The 19,392-nt window shown below is 44.4% G+C and overlaps 1 protein-coding gene across 1 annotated transcript in view; it reads right to left on the reverse strand.

Moving 5' to 3' along the window:
• Positions 1-5,707: 5,707 nt before the first annotated feature.
• Positions 5,708-19,392, reverse strand: part of LOC126424995 (uncharacterized) — a 57,620-nt gene continuing 43,935 nt past the window's right edge. Inside the window, exons 5-6 of the mRNA XM_050087893.1 lie at positions 15,936-16,125; positions 5,708-8,198 (exon numbers count right to left, since the gene is read on the reverse strand). Of these exons, the coding sequence (XP_049943850.1) occupies positions 8,098-8,198; positions 15,936-16,125 (291 nt within the window). The 3' untranslated portion in view covers positions 5,708-8,097. The remainder of the gene's footprint in view (positions 8,199-15,935; positions 16,126-19,392) is intronic.

Below are 19,392 nucleotides of genomic sequence, written 5' to 3' on the forward strand. Positions count from 1 at the left end.
TTGTGTGTAGAAATTCGTAACGTGTTCATCTGTAGTGTGAACTGTTTCCAGACGGAATAAACAAGTATTTGGACTGAGCGTAAATTTGGCAAAAACGATTAATTTTGATATAATAAACAGTGAAATTTAATTTGTTCTTCGTAATATCTGTAGTGCCTGTAATCATGCTGACACTATTGTCCCAGTTCGACTGTGACAGGACTTTGTTTTTATGTTGCAGGTGAGTTTCTAATGCGCCTTCGCCTGACAAACATTTCGAGCACTGCGCCTTTTCGAGCCCCGTAAGTGTGAAATTTCACTATTTACTCAATCGGTTTTCATTCTGGTGAGATACACCGCACAGGAGCAGAGAAAAAGATTCAATCCGTTATTTTACTGTTCCAGAATATCGCGTCTGTTATCGTTAATTTCGCTGAAGAAAAAACTACAGCCAGCCTGACTTTTAATGGATGAGTTAGTTCGCCCTACAAGTTACGGGCACGAGCAGTTATTCAGATAAACATTTTGGAAAAAAAATTGCATACAGAACTGGTCTCAAAATTTAAACTGAAAAAACAAAATTCATGGCAAATATAAAAAATGCGCCAAAATTCATAGAAAAACAAATAGGTAAAATAGAGCGAGTAAATAAATTTAAATATCTTGGAGAGACTCTACAACAGAATGGACTAGAAAAATCTGCAATAGACGTAAGAATTAACAAAATGTAAAGAGCATATGGTTTGACCAAAAATATTTACAACAAGAAATGTATATCTAGAAAAACAAAACTAAAACACTACACCTCAGTGGTACGACCAGAATGTTTATATGGATCTGAATGCCTAACGGTAATACTTAACGATGAACTATAAAATGGACAGACTAGATGTACTGGAAAGAAGGATTATTACAAAAACAATGGGTGCAATAAAATTGCAGATGGTTTGAGAATAAGAAGTAATGAGCAGATCTACAAAAACATAGAGAAAATATCTGAAGCACCTTGTCTTACGTCAAGTTCAAGTTGAGCATCCTCCTCGATTAATATGATTCGTTGACACTTGTATTTCGATTGTGACCTTGACCGTGCTGTCCTAAAAACCATTATCTGAGCAGATGACAGAGGTCTTTTCCAAAACGAGCATATGTCTTTTTTTTTTCATTAAGCCAGTGGTTCCCAACCTTTCTGAGACGATTTTTCTGTGAGTGCTATCAGATATTAGCTAGCTTACACCCCCAGCCCCTCACACCCCCCTCCCCCCCGCCATCATCAACATTAGCCCCTGGCTAAACTTTAGAATGAAAAATGGTTCTCTTTGAACAGTTTCACTTTTAAAAGCAGATACAAGTGACACATAGTTTTAGTAAGTGTTTGATTAAACGACGAACTAAAGAGCGAGTGAGACAATTCATACTGCTTAGTTCTAACAACCATTTTTTATGGAATGAGGAATTAATTCTCAGTGCATTGCGATTGCTACGTTCAGCTCCTGTTCAGTAAATAACTCTATCCACGAGAAGGGCAGACGCTGCTACATAACATGTTTCCTCTACAACACTCCTCTTACTAACGACACTTGGTTCGCCCACAACCCGCGCCCCGACATAAAATCAACCAGATTATAAAGTGTGCATAATACTTAAGCGTACTGTTTGTAAATCGCGTGATTGCCGACTCCAAACATCTGAACTGACAAAATCGGCAAGACTTCAGTGCTTTGTCTCCTGCCGCTACTCCTACAACGAGTAGTTTTTTTTTCCCCAATCGTATTGACCAACTAGGATCATGTTAACAACTTCAGTTCCTCTTCTTCCTTTGTTGTTGTTTCCTATTTTTCCAGTTCCCTAATTTTCTCTCTATGAAGTCTCTTCATTTCTTCTGTTCATGTTGTTCCCGATTATTTTATTTCTTCTGCTTGGAAAGCCTTCCAAATTCAGTATTTTATTTTTAAAACGGTTTCTTTCTGCTATTTCTGTTTCTTTGATGTTGTTTGTTTCTAGATCTTTCCTTAATTTTGTAATCCATGCTATTGTCGATTTCTTCTTCCAGAAATACAGGAGTATTTGTTTTGTTAGTCTATTTCCATCCATTCGGCAGGGGTGTCCGAAAAAGGTTAATCTTCGTTTGCCCATTGCTTCAGATATTTTCTCTATATTTTTGTAGATCTGCTCATTACTTCTTATTTTCAAACCATCTGCAATTTTATTGCACCCATTGTTTTTGTAATAATCCTTCTTTCCAGTACATCTAGTCTGTCCATTTTATAGTTCATCGTTAGGCATTCAGATCCATATAAACATTCTGGTCGTACCACTGAGGTGTAGTGTTTTAGTTTTGTTTTTCTAGATATACATTTTTTGTTGTAAATATTTTTGGTCAAACCATATGCTCTTTACATTTTGTTAATTCTTACGTCTATTGCAGATTTTTCTAGTCCATTCTGTTGTAGAGTCTCTCCAAGATATTTAAATTTATTTACTCGCTCTATTTTACCTACTTGTTTTTCTATGAATTTTGGCGCATTTTTTATATTTGTCATGAATTTTGTTTTTTCAGTTTAAATTTTGAGACCAGTTCTGTATGCAATTTTTTTTCCAAAATGTTTATCTGAATAACTGCCTCTGTGAGGTGTTCTGAAAGTATTGCAAAAGCATCCGCAAAAGGCAAGCAGTTTACCTTAATTCCATTTATTTTCCTTTCCAGAGTTATTGGTTCAATTTTGTGATTTTTTCGCTCCGAATTCCACATTCTTACAATTTTTTCTATAACACACTTAAACAGTGAAGTTGATAAACCATCACCTTGTCTGGCACCAGTTTGTATTTCAAACGGCTGAGATACTTCTCCCATAAATTTGACTTTACGTATTGTACCTGTCACTGTTTCACGAATTGTATTTGCTGATTTTGATTTAACACCAAATTCTCTAATGACCTTATCTATTGTTTCTTTGTCTATACAATCAAATGCTTTCCTGAAATCAATAAATGACACTATTATTGGTTTGCTGGTTAACATTCATGTAATGGAATGGGACCTAGGATTCTGGGGAGTCCCAACATTTGCGATGAAGGAGAGATGGAATATATTGAAAAGCCTTCCAACTAGAAGTAGTTATTATTATTAGTTATTATTATTATTATTATTATTATTATTATTATTACGAGGGGCGTACAATCGGTAATCCAACACATTTTTCTCGGCCAAATTCGGTGGAAAAAATACGGAATTTGTAGTGGGACAGTGTGGAATATTTCCGCTTCAGCTCCATGAAGTTCTGATAGATGGCGACACTATTTGTACGTCTCAAAATGGTTCAAATGACTCTGAGCACTATGGGACTTAATATCGGAGGTCATCAGTCCCCTAGACTTAGAACTACTTAAACCTAACTAACCTAAGGACATCACACACATCCATGCCCGAGGCAGGATACGAACCTGCGACCGTAGCAGCAGCGCGGTTATGGACTGAAGCGCCTAGAACCGCTCGGCCACAACGGCCGGCTGTAGCCGTCTAAATGGCGTCTAGAAGGGAGGTGTGTTCCAAGCAGAGAGTTTCTTTTGGCGTAAAATCAGAGCGTCGCTGTGTGTTCAGAGCACATGCAGAATGTCTACGGAGACCTGACAGTGAACAAAAGCGCGGTGAGTCGTTGGGCGCGGCGTCGTGTCATCGTCGCAACAAGGTCGAGCAAACCAGTCCGATCTCACGCCTGCAGGCTGCCCGCACACAGCTGTGACTCCCGCAACTGTGGTACGTGCGGACACTCTCATTCGAGGTGATCGCCGGATCATAATGAAACACCTCGCTGCCCAACTGGACGTCTCTGCTGTTAGTGCTGACACACTGGTCCACCAGCTGGGGTACTCAAAGATGTGTGGCCACTTGGCTCCTCGCTGCCTAACAGAAGACCATAAACAGCAATTAAGGGCTATCTGTGTGGAAGCAGTACGTAGATAAAGAGGAGGTTATTGATACAGCAAGAAGTTGACTCTGATGACCACCACTAGAGTGGTACAATGCGGGCATACTGGCCCTCCTAGTAAAGTGGCGTAGGAATGAAGATTATAATGAAAAATGGGGTTTGTAGCCCAAAGAGTGGGGAATAATTTAATGTATGGAAATCCCGAATAAAACCAATCTGCTGACCGAAAACAGTGTTACATTACTTGTTGAATGTGCCTCGTACTACTACCGCTGCTACTAGTATATTGTCTTCTACTACTACTACTAATACTAACAGTAGTAGTAGTACTAGTGGTAATTATTATTATTAAAATTTAGTGTAGGCCCTGTAGATGCAAATGGCCTTACTGCCTTGGTAACACCGGTTCCCGTCAGATCACCGAAGTTAAGCGCTGTCGCGATGGGCTAGTGCGTAGATGGGTGACCGTCCAGTCTGCCGAGCGCTGTTGGCAAGTGGGTTGGACTTAGCCCTTGTGAGGCAAACTGAGGAGCTATCTGATTGAGAAGTAGCTGCTCCGGTCACGAAAACTGAAAACTGCCGGGAGAGCGGTGTGCTGATCAGTTGCCCCTCCGGTGACGCCTAAGGCCTGGGGATGACACGGCGGCCGGACGGTACTTTTGGGCCTTCAAGGCTTATTCGGGCGGTGTTTGTTTGTTTGCAAGCCCTACAGCAGTTCATGTTGTGTTGTGCTGCGACTTAGTTCGTTTGTAGTTGCGAGGTGCATAATGAATAAATTTCTGGTCTATAGCGGCAACTACCTACGGATTCGAGAAAGCATATTCATGACATAGCAAAATAAACCGCAGGCGTCTGTCTGGTTTCACCGGAGAATAAACAAGAAGAAAATGTTGAAAACATATATCGTAATCTTTATTTTATTTTTAATTTTGCGAAACAACAGTCTTTATTATACAAATGCACTTAGTATAGCTATAAACAATAAATAAATAAATATATGGGTTTATCTGTTACCCGTTTTGATTAAGTCTATTTCTAAGAAAATCAGTCTTCTTGTGGACATATATTGTCTATACAAATTCTAATATAAGTGAGACGGTCTGATGCGATTCAATGCCGCGGAGCAAATGATGATATAAAATTAGCTATGGAACTAATACAATAAACAGACAGCGCCTATCCAGTGACTCCGGCCTATTAAGTGCGAGTGGAAGAAATTTTACTCAACAGCTACACTCCTTCAGAAGAAAAGAGCGGCGAATCATTACTTTATGAGTGAACGCGACATGGCGTTGAGGAGTGTGCAACCATCAGTGGATTGCAGAAGCCTCCCCAGGAAGCCTACAGCAGACAAGCCTAAACGTGGAATTTGGAGATGAAACTGAAGAGCGTTCTGACGCTGCTTGGTTCTCCAGAAGTGTTTACCTTCAGTACATGTCACTTGCAGTTAGTATGCTGCGACAATTGGAAAAATATGCCATGCTCTGTAGCCTATATATGGTACATATCTTCTTCGTATTTATTCAATAGTTCCGTGCCATATAGTATTGATGATACGGTTTCTTTTCCCGATGACATTAGGCACAGCCCGCATCTCGTGGTCGTGCGGTAGCGTTCTCGCTTCCCACGCCCGGGTTCCCGGGTTCGATTCCCGGCGGGGTCAGGGATTTTCTCTGCCTCGTGATGGCTGGGTGTTGTGTGATGTCCTTAGGTTAGTTAGGTTTAAGTAGTTCTAAGTTCTAGGGGACTGATGACCATAGATGTTAAGTCCCATAGTGCTCAGAGCCATTTAACATTAGGCACACAAGAACTGTTACGTCGCACTTAACATACGCGTGCGTTTCTGACCATCCTAAACGCTGGACATCAGCACCGTGAATTACAGGAGATGGCAGATGTCATTGAATGTAAAGGAGAGAGCTATGGAAAGAAAATTAATGCAAGGAAAACAAAAGTAACGGCATTGGGTGGAAATAAAATGGAAAAGATAATGCTGAACGCGTGCAACACTTCAAATAACTAGGAAGCAGAATAGAAAGCGGGTAGGACTTGAAGCTCAGAAATTTGAGCCAGTATACCAAGGCTGAAGGAGACAAGATGAAGGCAGTGGTGTTCGCCGATGATTTAATGATCTGCGGTAACACGGAGGAGGAGAGCAGGAAAAGCAGGGTGCTTGGGAAGAAAAAAAAATGGCTCTGAGCACTATGGGACTCAACTGCTGTGGTCATCAGTCCCCTAGAACTTAGAACGACTTAAACCTAACTAACCTAAGGACATCACACACATCTATGCCCGAGGCAGGATTCGAACCTGCGACCGTAGCAGTCGCACGGTTCCGGACTGCGCGCCTAGAACCGCGAGACCACCGCGGCCGGCGCTTGGGAAGAAAATGTGAGATGGTATAGAATGAAATTCAAAGTAAACAAGTGTGAGATCCTGGTTGCAGCTAGAAAGAAAGATAGACCAAGTAGCAGGATAAGGATTGGAAGTGAACCATTGAAGATAGAATGTGTTATGTTCTTGAGAAGCATGATAGAAGAGAGTGGAAGAAATGAGAAAGAGATCAGTGGAAGTGGCAGAGAGACAGTAGCATCCGTCCGACATGTTAGGAGCGCAGTTTGGAATAAATGCGTCCCACAAAAAGCAAAGAAGTGATATATAGCATTTACTACATTCCGTTGCTGACCTATGCATCTGAAACGTGGGTAATGAAGAAAGGAGATGTAAGCAGATTAGAGGCAGGTAAAATGAAGTTCCTCGGAAATAGGACAGGAGTAACAAGGAGGAAGAGGACGAGGAATGAAAGATAAGGGGAATAGCGACTTTGGAAACTTTGCAGAGCAGGATAGCAACATGACGGCTAAGATGGTATGAGCATTTAAAGAGAATAGGAAACAATAGGATTCCCAAGAAGGCACATGAAATGCATGTGTAAAGGAAACTACCAAGAGGAAGACCAAGGAATAGAGGGCTGAAAGGTGTGGAGGAGTATGTTAAAAATAAAAGGGAAGACAGGAGCAGGGTAAACAAAGAATAGAGTGGGAAAACAGGACTAAATCTGGTGGCTTATGTTCCAAACAGACCCAGGTTGGGACTGAAAACTATTCAAGATCATGATGACGATGATACCAACGGCAAAAGAGGTACTTTGTAAGCAGAGGAGAGTTTTCAGCTGCAGTATGAACAAAGATTTGAGGGAAACATTGATGACGTACTTTATTGGGTTTTCCTCTTGTGTGCTACTGGAAATTGGAACGTGAGGAAGAAAGATAGAGCAAGACTGCCGCCTTGTTGGCGAGGCGGATAATGCAAGAAAATAAGCTATATGTAAAGGGTAGAATATGGAGGGGCACTGAGAAGCGTAGGAGACCAGAGTTGTTTAGTATGAGAAAAAGAAGGAAAACTAATAGGGGGTCTTATAAAGACAGGTTTAGAAGCGTATGTGGAGCACAGAGGAGGCGAGGAAGGAAGAGATTTGAGATACTGGACCATGTGCTGGAAGGCAGGGCACGCAGTAGTTTTAAGGAGGAAGAATTGGACCGCCATAACAGGAGACACAAAGAACATAGCAGGAAACTGGTGGTGAGGATGACTTCTTCGTGCGAGCATTCTCAAAAAAATAGGAGTGTTGTACAAGACTCGGGAAACTTTGCTTTCAATGGGACATGATTGTGGAGTTACGCCACACGTATTTCTTGAGACATTTGTCGGAGAATAATCACCAACCAACATAGAGGTACGAACTAAAAAAATTTTTGAGGGGAAGCGTCTAACCTATAGAACTTGTTTTCATTAGGAGGTATTTTCATACTGCTGCGGTTATTTGATTCGAATTCTGTACAGATATTGTCCAAATTAAACGCGTGTTTTATGAAACAGTTGAGTGACATCTCTTGCGACACAGTGAAACACGAGCATCAGACCTCTCGAAGATTTACTTAGTTACGTCCGTAGACAATCGAGTCTACGTTATTTATTGACTAGGAAGGAAAATGACAAAGAACCCGAAAAGAGCAGTCTCTAGCGCCATTCACTGCTGACGAAACTGGCGCGTGGCAGCCGTTGGACCCTGCAGGCTACCGGCAGGTCGGAGCCCTCTATTCTTTGGCTGCAAACCGCGTTCGGCAGTGTGGCCGGATGTGGAGACTGGAACTTCCTCTGAGCGGGATCCGCCGTGTGGCAGCCCTCTTCAGATGGGTGCAGCCGGCGGCAGCCCGCAGGGCCGAAGCCGCTGCGTCCTCAGCTCGCAGTAGAACTTGCGGACGCACACCAGCGACAACACGTCCACACCTGCACAGAGGAAACCGTCACTACTGTGTGAAGAACGCCCTGCAGAAAATACACTGGCCTCACCAAAGTCAACACTATGCTACGGCATTATACACTACTGGCCATTAAAATTGCTACACCAAGAAGAATTGCAGATGATAAACGGGTATTCATTGGACAAATACATTATACTAGAACTGACATGGGATTACATTTTCACGCAATTTGGGTGCATAGATCCTGAGAAATCAGTACCCAGAACAACCACCTCTGGCCGTAATAACGGTCTTGATACGCCTGGGCATTGAGTCAAACAGAGCTTGGATGGCGAGTACAGTACAGCTGCCCATGCAGCTTCAACACGATACCACAGTTCATCAAGAGTGTTGACTGGCGTATTGTGACGAGCCAGTTGCTCGGCCACCATTGACCAGACGTTTTCATTGGGAGAGAGATCCAGAGAATGTGCTGGCCAGGGCAGAAGTCGAACATTTTCTGTATCCAGAAAGGCTCGTACAGGACCTGCAACATGCGGTCGTGCATTATCCTGCTGAAATGTCGAGTTTCGCAGGGATCGAATGAAGGGTAGGGCCACGAGTCGTAACACATCTGAAATGTAACGTCCACTGTTCAAAGTGCCGTCAATCGAATAAGAGGTGACCGAGACGTGTAACCAATGGCACCCAATACTATCACGCCGGGTGATAAGCCAGTATGGCGATGACGAATACACGCTTCCAATGTGCGTTCACCGCGATGTCGCCAAACACTGGAGCGAACATCATGATGCTGTAAACAGAACCTGGATTCATCCGAAAAAATGAAGTTTTGCCATTCGTGCACTCAGGTTCGTCGTCGAGCACACCATCGCAGGCGCTCCTGTCTGTGATGCAGCGTCAAGGATAACCGCAGCCACGGTCTCCGAGCTGATAGTCCATGCTGCTGCAAACATCGTCGAATTGTTCGTGCAGATGGTTGTTGTCTTGCAAACGTCCCCATCGTCTCAGGGATCGAGACGTGGCTGCATGATCCGTTACAGCCATGCGGATAAGATGCCTGTCATCTCGACTGCTAGTGATGCGAGGCCGTTGGGATCCAGGACGGCATTCCGTATTACCCTCCTGAACCCACCGATTCCATACTGCGCTAACAGTCATTGGATCTCGACCAACGCGAGCAGCAATGTTGCGATACGATAAACCGCAATCGCGATAGGCTACAATCCGACCTTTAACAAAGTCGGAAACGTGATGGTACGCATTTCTCCTCCTCACACGAGGCATCACAACAACGTTTCACCAGGGAACGCCTTTCAACTGCTGTTTGTGTATGAGAAATCGGTTGGAAACTTTCCTCATGTCAGAACGTTGTAGGTGTCGCCACTGGTGCCAACCTTGTGTAAATACTCTGAAAAGCTAATCATTTGCATTTCACAGCATCTTCTTCCTGTCGGTTAAATTTCACCTCTGCAGCACGTCATCTTCGTAGTGTAGCAATTTTAATGGCCAGTAGTGTATCTGTAATAATGGAAAAACTTTTAGAAACAAATGGGAGACGGAGTGGCAACGAACTAAAAATGGGGGACATGCAGTTTCCCTACAATCCGCCAAAGTGTAACGATTAATCTGCCTCTATTGCCGAACTTTACAGCCGTATTAACAGGCCACAGAAAACTGAAAGCCTATTACACGGTGCCATCACAGTAATGTGACCACCGCCAACGTCTATAAGCACTCACACAGGTAGATGGCAACACTAGCAGTGGAGGGTACTTAAAGCGTGTCGGGGAAGGCGGAAACCAGTGCGGTCTCGTAATGCGGAATGCAAGCTATTCATCTGATTTCCAAAAGAGCAATGGTGGAAGCATTTCACTGTGGCCGAGCGGTTGTAGGCGCTTCATTCCGGAACCGCGTTGCTGCTACGGTCGTAGGTTCTAATCCTGCCTTGGACACGGATGTGTGTGATGTCCTTAGGTTAGGTAGGTTTAAGTAGTTCTAAGTTCTAGGGGACTGATGACCTCAGTAGTTAAGTCCCATAGTGCTCAGAGCCACTTGAACGATTTGAACCAAAGTCTGACGTCAGTTCCGGCAGAGTTCGCTGCCTGTTCTGTTTTGCCAGTCTGACCAACCTACGACGTTCGACATTTCTAATGAGGGGTGGCCTCCCAACCCCACGACGTCTGGACTTGGATTCACCTCGGTTTCGGCACGTGTTGAAGACACTCATCACAGCATTCCCGGAACACCCGACATGTCGTGCAATTTCCGAAACGACCTTGCCGCGGCTCTGGGCCATCACAATCTGCCCTCTGTCAGACTCAGATAGACGGCGCGCCTTACCCATTCTGCACACGGACAACACGCTCTCTGGTACTACATGCACCGTGCATGTGCCTGACTAGCAGTTATTGCTTGCCAGGTGACGAAGCAATCGTCTTCACGGGTTTATATAGATAGTGTGTAGGTGGTCATAATGTTCTCGCTGGTCAGAGTAAACATGACAGAATCTTAGAAGGGCTGGGTAGGAGGCGAGAGGGAGGGAAAGAAAAGAAAGATCCCTTCTGGAAGCAATCCACCAAGCTGTGGCTAAGCCATTAGGAACTTCCATGAAGTTTCGAAAGTGGGAGATGTAATACCGGCGGAAGCAAAATTGGAGAGCAGGTCGTGAGTGGCGCTTGGATAGCTAAGTCGGCAGATCACTTGCCCGCGAGAGGAAGAGGTCCCAGGTTCGAGTCGCACTCCGTCACATGTTAGTAATACGCAAGGAAGTTACAGTCACCGCACACTCAGCTGCAGAGTGTGAAGATTCTTTCTGGACTTCCAATAAGTTTGCCGAGGTAGCGCTTGAAATATTGCGCTGTTTGACTAGCTTGGAAACGACTATCTGTGAACGTAATATTTCGAGCTTCGCTAAGATTTCCGCGATTTGCGAACTACCTTCCATCATTCGATTTTGTTTAGACAGCCATTCGGCCTCCGCTCCGTGGTTTGGCTCCGCGAAAATAGACCGCGCTGGAGCGGGTCTGTTTTCAGCACTCCTGCAGCTCCGCGAAGAGCTTATGAAAGTAACGTCGCGTATCGACGAAAGAAATACGGGATATCGCTGCACGCTGGGTGCTCCTTAAATAAGTCGGAGGTTTTTGACCTTAGCAGCCAGACTCGTACCTTGAACTGCCAGAGCGCAGCGCGGCAATATTCAGACGATTCGTGAATGCGCGAGTGGACATTGGAATGAAAGAAGAACGGACCCTGGGGCCAGTAACGCTCATGTGGAGTCACAACTTGTTACTAGCCACAAACTCTAGAGACCTCCATGACGCCATAATTGTTGTTGTTGTGACCTTCAGTTCTGAGACTGGACCTCTTCATGCTACTGTATTCTGTGCAAGCTTCTTCATCTCCCAGTACCTACTGCAACGTACATCCTTCTGAATCTGTTTAGTGTATTCATCTCTTGGTCTCTTCCAAGTCCTTTGCTGTCTGTGACAGAATTACAATGCCATCGGCGAACCTCAAAGTTTTTATTTCTTCTCCATGGATTTTAATTCCTACTCCGAATTTTTCTTTTGTTTCCTTTACTGCTTGCTCAATATACAGACTGAATAGCATCGAGGATAGGCTACAACCTACAAGCCCCTCTTGCTCCTTTCCCAACCACTGCTTCCCTTTCATGTCCCTCGACTCTTATAACTGCCATCTGGTTTCTGTACAAATTGTAAATAGCCTTTCGCTCCCTGTATTTTACCCCCGCCACCTTTTGAATTTGAAAGAGAGTATTCCAGTCAACATTGTCAAAAGCTTCCTCTAAGTCTACAAATGCTAGAAACGTAGGTTTGCCTTTCCTTAATCTTTCTTTTAAGATAATTCGCAAGGTCAGTATTGCCTCACGTGTTTCAATATTTCTACGGAATATAAACTTATCTTCTCAGAGGTCGGCTTCTACCAGTTTTTCCATTCGTCTGTAAAGAATTCGCGTTAGTATTTTGCAGCCGTGACTTATTAAACTGTTAGTTCGGTAATTTTCATAATTGTCAACATCTGCTTTCATTGGGGTTGGAATCATAATAATGATAATAAAGACAGTATAATATCGTTTCGCGCAATCTCAGTTACGGGTATTTCACTTTTCACCAGTTCTGCATATTTTGCCCTGCGAGCGAGTAAATGCTGTTTCTTTCAATAGTTTCCCCGACGCTCAAATTACACACAATATACTCAACCAGCATTTGATAATAAGAGCTTATAACGACTTTGAAAAAACTTTCAACTTAATTTCAAAACCTTTTGTCGCTTGCACGCTTAACGTCAGTGTTTAACACGTCAACTCGTTATCTACTTCATACATGGGAGTTCGATTCTTTAAAGAATCGTCGGTTTACTGGTGTATACTGTTGAATGCAAGACGCTACTACACCACTGCCCATCGAAATTGCTACAGTAAGAATTGGAAATAACGAAATGTTATTGTACGTAAATTTATGCAGTATTTATTTTCAACAATTCTTGAGGAAAAATACACTGGTGCGATTTTGCAGCTGTAGTAGATTTTATGAAATTTATTCGCAATTGCGGGATGTTTCTAACTAGCTAAATTAGGTATGAAGATGCCTCCTGTTGGTGACACATTAAAATTTGTGCCAGACCGGGACTCGAACCCGTGGTTGCCTTAACGACTTCCTCAAATCGTGCTAGTACAGCCAATGTGGTTAAAGCAACTGCTCGCGACAGACAGGAAATTTGAGTTGGATTATGGGTATAGCACAAATTTTCATGTGTCACAAAGAAGTAATATCTGCATACCTAATGCTGATAACGTCAGGAAGATTACGCAATTGCGAAAAAAATTCAAATAAGTTAAACAGTACAGTAGAGAGAGCTCATGGTCCAATTTGTGTGTAAATCAGGCAGATTATATGTTCCAGAGACATATCACGCCTCCACTTTATCTGTGATACTGAATACAGGTCGGAACAAGGAATTAAAATTTGTACCAAATATAGGATTCGTACCCAGGTGTCCTTGCGCACTAGCCAGATGAGCTAACCACTGCACCACTCTGACACTGCGACTAACACAACTGCCTGGATTAAACTAGCACATCTCCCTCTCAGCCTTGGTACAAATTTTAATTCATTGCTTCGGTATGTATTCATTATCGTAAATCTGTATGCGAATTTTGGGATATACAGAATGTGGTATTTAGTGTACAGAGGTGCCATCTCTCACAGCAACAGTGCTTCTAACCTGGCTAGTCAGTGAGTCTAGTGAGATTGGATGACAGACACAGGTACCTTATTCCATGGTGCTTCAGCTCCATATAAGAGCCCTTCAATCATAGTAGGTAGTGGGAGGCGGCATACCAGTTTCTCAGCAACCCATTGTCAGATGTTGTCATTGGATGAGACACCTGAAGAATGTACTGGGCAGTGCAACAGTCTAATAACTCCTTACATTAGGGCAGACCGTAGGAAAGAAGGAGGTAATTAGAGATGGAGCACAAGCTCGCATTATTCCAAGGTGATGAACCATCCCGGCACTAATCTGGAGTGATTGTGCCAAATCACGCAGCACCTAATTCCACAAGGGTGGAAGCAGCTCTGAACCGTCGTCCCCTCGAATGTGAGGCAGTGTGGCCTCTTGCTCGGTTTGTGTTACCATGTTAAAACGTAATGTGACAAAGACTTTGAAGATATTGCACAGACACTAGCGTCAACAGTCAAAAATGTAATGGGTGCTGTCCAGATCACATGCTGTGGAATCAGATGTGATACGTGTTTACTCATTCGCACCCTATACCAAAACACCAGGTACTGGCCAGGTATGACAGTGACAGATGCAGTCTGGAAATGGTCGTTCTACTCCACTCATGGATTCATACATTGTGATACTGTACCACAGAACTGCGACTCGTCTGAAAAGACATTTGTGTGTCCAGGGGTTTCGTTCTGCTGCTGGTGCTCCAACGTCGTCGCACAGTACCCGTGGACACTTGTCTTGCTGCAAACGAATTCATTTCCTGAGTCGAGGTATCTGTTGTGGCTGTACGACCCTGCACGGTCGAGCGAACAATATAACTGTTATCTCGTGCGCTAGTCGCGCAGGGTGGTTAAAACCCTGCATGGCGTTGAGTATGGCCCTCCGAAGCTCATTGATTCTGTATGCTCACGGCAGTCGTGGTATCCTAATCAAGACGAGCAGCTGTTTAGTGGAACTAGTGATACAGTGTCATCGAATTCCGACACATTCTGATAGTCAAATTTTCTTCTTCTTAGACGAAGCGTAACATGATCAGAAACAAATAACAATTAAATGCCATCTGAAGAGGAACCCGGTGCATAATTTTATATTACGTACAAAATGCAGTTGGAATTACACTAATTGCACTAAAACGCTGTTCGTACTCATATCCAAGCTTGTGTTACATTTCATGCCAGCTGGAATTTTTATGAATGCCACCTTCATGGTGTTTACTCATCTGCACCCTATACCAAAACACCAAGTACTGGCCAGGTATGAAAGTGACAGATGCAGTCTGGAAACAGTCGTCCTATTTCACTCCTGGATTCATACATTGTGATGCTGTACCACAGAACTGCGACTCATCTGAAAAGACATTTCTGTGTCCAGCGTTTTCATTCTGCTGCTGGTGCTCCAACGTCGTCGCACAGTACCCGTGGACACTTGTCTTGCAGCAAACGAACTCATTTACAGAGTCGAGCCATCTGTTGTGGCTGTACGACACTGCACGGTCGAGCGAACAATATGACTATCCTCTCATGCGCTAGTCACGCAGGGCCGTTGAAACCCTGTATGGCGTTGAGTATGGCCTTCCAAAGCTCATTGATTCTGTATGCATGTGGCAGTCGTGGAATCCTAACCAAGACGAGCAACTGTGTTGTGGAAGTATTAACTGCAGTGTCATCGAATTCTGACACATTCTGATAGACAAATTTTCTTCCTCTTAGACGAAGCATAACGTGATCAGAAACAAATAACAATTAAATGCCATCTGAAGAGAAACCTGGTGCATAATTTTATATAACATACAAAATGCAGTTGGAATTACACTGATTCACTTTGCATAATTGCACTAAAACGCTGTTCATACTCATATCCAAGTGTGTGGTACATTTTGTGCTAGTTGGAATTTTTTTTTTTGCATGGTGTTTTAATGGCCTGTGGTGTAATAACAACCAAAGTAGTTTTGACAAGTTACGTCATAGTAGTCTCAGTCAGCGTGGAACAATGTATCACTACTTTTAACAGGCAACACAACTTCCAGGAGAAGAAACTCGAATTTTGGAGACCATTTATAGCTGTTGTGCTCACATATCAAGTCCTGAAACAGTTTTGCTACACCAGTCAAATTTAGCTTTTGCAATCGTCATTTGTCTTACACAAATGGCGTCTGGAAATCAGCTGGTCAGTTTCTTCATTTAGTAAGCACCAAGGCGATTTGTGTTGAATTAAATATTCGAGGTAGACAACTTCATGCTCTGTCTTGTATTTCTACTGCTCCTTGACTGCATAAAAAGTCACTCCAGGCATATTATCTGAAAAATTTTAAAAGCAAGACGTAACCTCACAATCCAAGTATGTTTCAAACTGTATTGTGCTTTTACATGGGATCGGAAATTCATTGCGGAAGTGGACATTTGGAAGCTGGAATTACAGGAACATCTGGGAACAGTATAGATACATTGGTTTGGGGATTCTGGTTTTGGGAGCCCTGTATTGACATAGTATATGTAGCACTCACCGAGATACAAGATGGCGGACACAGGCAGCACGATGGCAGCGCCGCGCATGGTGAGTGTGGCAGGCATGGCGAACTCCATGGCCGGCCGGTCTTGGAGGAGCACCACCTCCACACCGACCGCCTGCATCGCTGCCACGCCCACCACCAGCGCACCCCCAAACAGGAACACCTGCAGCACTCGCTCCAGCTCCTGGCAACACCACGTAGCTCACTGAAACCATCGCACACAGTCTCAAAGCTGTACAACACGTGCCGCGTATACGGTTACTCATAAATACCTCCATGGTTACAGAATTGGACTCTACATCTACATCCAAACTTCGCAAGCCACCTGACGGTGTGTGGCGGAGGGTACCTTGAGTACCTCTATCGGTTCTCCCTTCTTTTCCAGTCTCGTATTGTTCTTGGAAAGAAGGATTGTCAGTATGCCTCTGTGTGGGCTCTAATCTCTCTGATTTTATCCTCATGGTCTCTTCGCGATATATACGTAGGAGGGAGCAATATACTGCTTGACTCTTCGGTGAAGGTATGTTCTCGAAACTTCAACAAAAGCCCTTACCGAGCTACTGAGCGTCTCTCCTACAGAGTCTTCCACTGGAGTTTATCTATCATCTCCGTAACGCTTTCGCGATTACTAAATGACCTTGTAACGAAACGCGCTGCTCTCCGTTGGATCTTCTCTATCTCTTCTATCAACCCTATCTAGTATGGATCCCACACTGCTGAGCAGTATTCAAGCAGTGAGCGAACAAGCGTACTGTAACCTACTTCCTTTGTTTTCGGATTGCATTTCCTTAGGATTCTTCCAATGAATCTCAGTCTGCCATCTGCTTTACTGACGATTAATTTTATATGATCATTCAATTTTAAATCACTCCTAATGCATACTCCCAGATAATTTATGGAATTAACTACTTCCAGTTGCTGCCCTGCTATTTTGTAGCTAAATGATAAGGGATCTATCTTTCTATGTATTCGCAGCACATTACACTTGTCTACATTGAGATTAAATTGCCATTCCCTGCACCATGCGTCAATTCGCTGCAGATCCTCCCGCATTTTAGTACAATTTTCCATTGTTACAACCTCTCGATATACCACAGCATCATCCGCAAAAAGCCTCAGTGAACTTTCGATGTCATCCACAAGGTCATTTATGTATATTGTGGATAGCAACGGTCCAATGACACTCCCCTGCGGCACACCTGAAATCACTCTTACTTCGGAAGACTTCTCTCCATTGAGAATGACATGCTGCGTTCTGTTATCTAGGAACTCTTCATTCCAATCACACAGTTGTTCTGATAGTCCATATGCTCTTACTTTGTTCATTAAACGACTGTGGGGAACTGTATCTAACGCCTTGCGGAAGTCAAGAAACACGGCATCTACCTGTAAACCCGTGTCTATGGCCCTCTGAGTCTCGTGGACGAATAGCGCGTGTTGGGTTTCACACGAACGTCTTTTTCGAAATCCATGCTGATTCCTACAGAGTAGATTTCTAGTCTCCAGAAAAGTCATTATACTCGAACATAATACGTGTTCCAAAATTGTACAACTGATCGACGTTATAGATATAGGTCTATAGTTCTCCATGGTTACAGAATTGGACTGTGTCGAAATTACAATACATGCCGAAAATACACAAACATCAGTGGTTCGAGAATATCTCCGAGTTTTGTTTCGATATACACTCCTGGAAATGGAAAAAAGAACACATTGACACCGGTGTGTCAGACCCACCATACTTGCTCCGGACACTGCGAGAGGGCTGTACAAGCAATGATCACACGTATGGCACAGCGGACACACCAGGAACCGCGGTGTTGGCCGTCGAATGGCGCTAGCTGCGCAGCATTTGTGCACCGCCGCCGTCAGTGTCAGCCAGTTTGCCTTGGCATACGGAGCTCCATCGCAGTCTTTAACACTGGTAGCATGCCGCGACAGGGTGGACGTGAACCGTATGTGCAGTTGACGGACTTTGAGCGAGGGCGTATAGTGGGCATGCGGGAGGCCGGGTGGACGTACCGCCGAATTGCTCAACACGTGGGGCGTGAGGCCTCCACAGTACATCGATGTTGTCGCCAGTGGTCGGCGGAAGGTGCACGTGCCCGTCGACCTGGGACCGGACCGCAGCGGCGCACGGATGCACGCCAAGACCGTAGGATCCTACGCAGTGCCGAAGGGGACCGCACCGCCACTTCCCAGCAAATTAAGGACACTGTTGCTCCTGGGGTATCGGCGAGGACCATTCGTAACCGTCTCCATGAAGCTGGGCTACGGTTCCGCACACCGTTAGGCCGTCTTCCGCTCACGCCCCAACATCGTGCAGCCCGCCTCCAGTGGTGTCGCGACAGGCGTGAATGGAGGGACGAATGGAGACATGTCGTCTTCAGCGATGAGAGTCGCTTCTGCCTTGGTGCCAATGATGGTCGTATGCGTGTTTGGCGCCGTGCAGGTGAGCGCCACAATCAGGACTGAATACGACCGAGGCACACAGGGCCAACACCCGGCATCATGGTGTGGGGGGCGATCTCCTACACTGGCCGTACACCACTGGTGATCGTCGAGGGGACACTGAATAGTACACGGTACATCCAAACCGTCATCGAACCCATCGTTCTACCATTCCTAGACCGGCAAGGGAACTTGCTGTTCCAACAGGACAATGCACGTCCGCATGTATCCCGTGCCACCCAACGTGCTCTAGAAGGTGTAAGTCAACTACCCTGGCCAGCAAGATCTCCGGATCTGTCCCCCATTGAGCATGTTTGGGACTGGATGAAGCGTCATCTCACGCGGTCTGCACGTCCAGCACGAACGCTGGTCCAACTGAGGCGCCAGGTGGAAATGGCATGGCAAGCCGTTCCACAGGACTACATCCAGCATCTCTACGATCGTCTCCATGGGAGAATAGCAGCCTGCATTGCTGCGAAAGGTGGATATACACTGTACTAGTGCCGACATTGTGCATGCTCTGTTGCCTGTGTCTATGTGCCTGTGGTTCTGTCAGTGTGATCATGTGATGTATCTGACCCCAGGAATGTGTCAATAAAGTTTCCCCTTCCTGGGACAATGAATTCACGGTGTTCTTATTTCAATTTCCAGGAGTGTACACTCCTTGGTGTAGTTAACACCAGGTGCATGCATATCAGAACAAGAGAGCAAATCATTCACTCCATATTGTCAGATTGAATTAGTTTATGCCTGTAGATAGGTTACCCATTGAACAGATTTCCAAAGTGGAAATGATGTGGCGCCTTCCCAGGCAATTCATGTCAGCAACTTTAATGAAATGCAGGCACATATTGATGCATGCCACGTGATAAACAATGCCCATGTTGGGCACCTGTAATGTACATTAGAAACTTGGAGAGATTCACTATCCATTGCTATCTATTTTCGATGTGTCTTATAGTTTTTTTGTACTCAGCCTTTGAAACACAGGAAGTACTTA

The sequence above is a fragment of the Schistocerca serialis genome, chromosome 10 (assembly GCF_023864345.2).
Source record: "Schistocerca serialis cubense isolate TAMUIC-IGC-003099 chromosome 10, iqSchSeri2.2, whole genome shotgun sequence".
In the NCBI taxonomy this organism is placed as follows: domain Eukaryota; kingdom Metazoa; phylum Arthropoda; class Insecta; order Orthoptera; family Acrididae; genus Schistocerca; species Schistocerca serialis.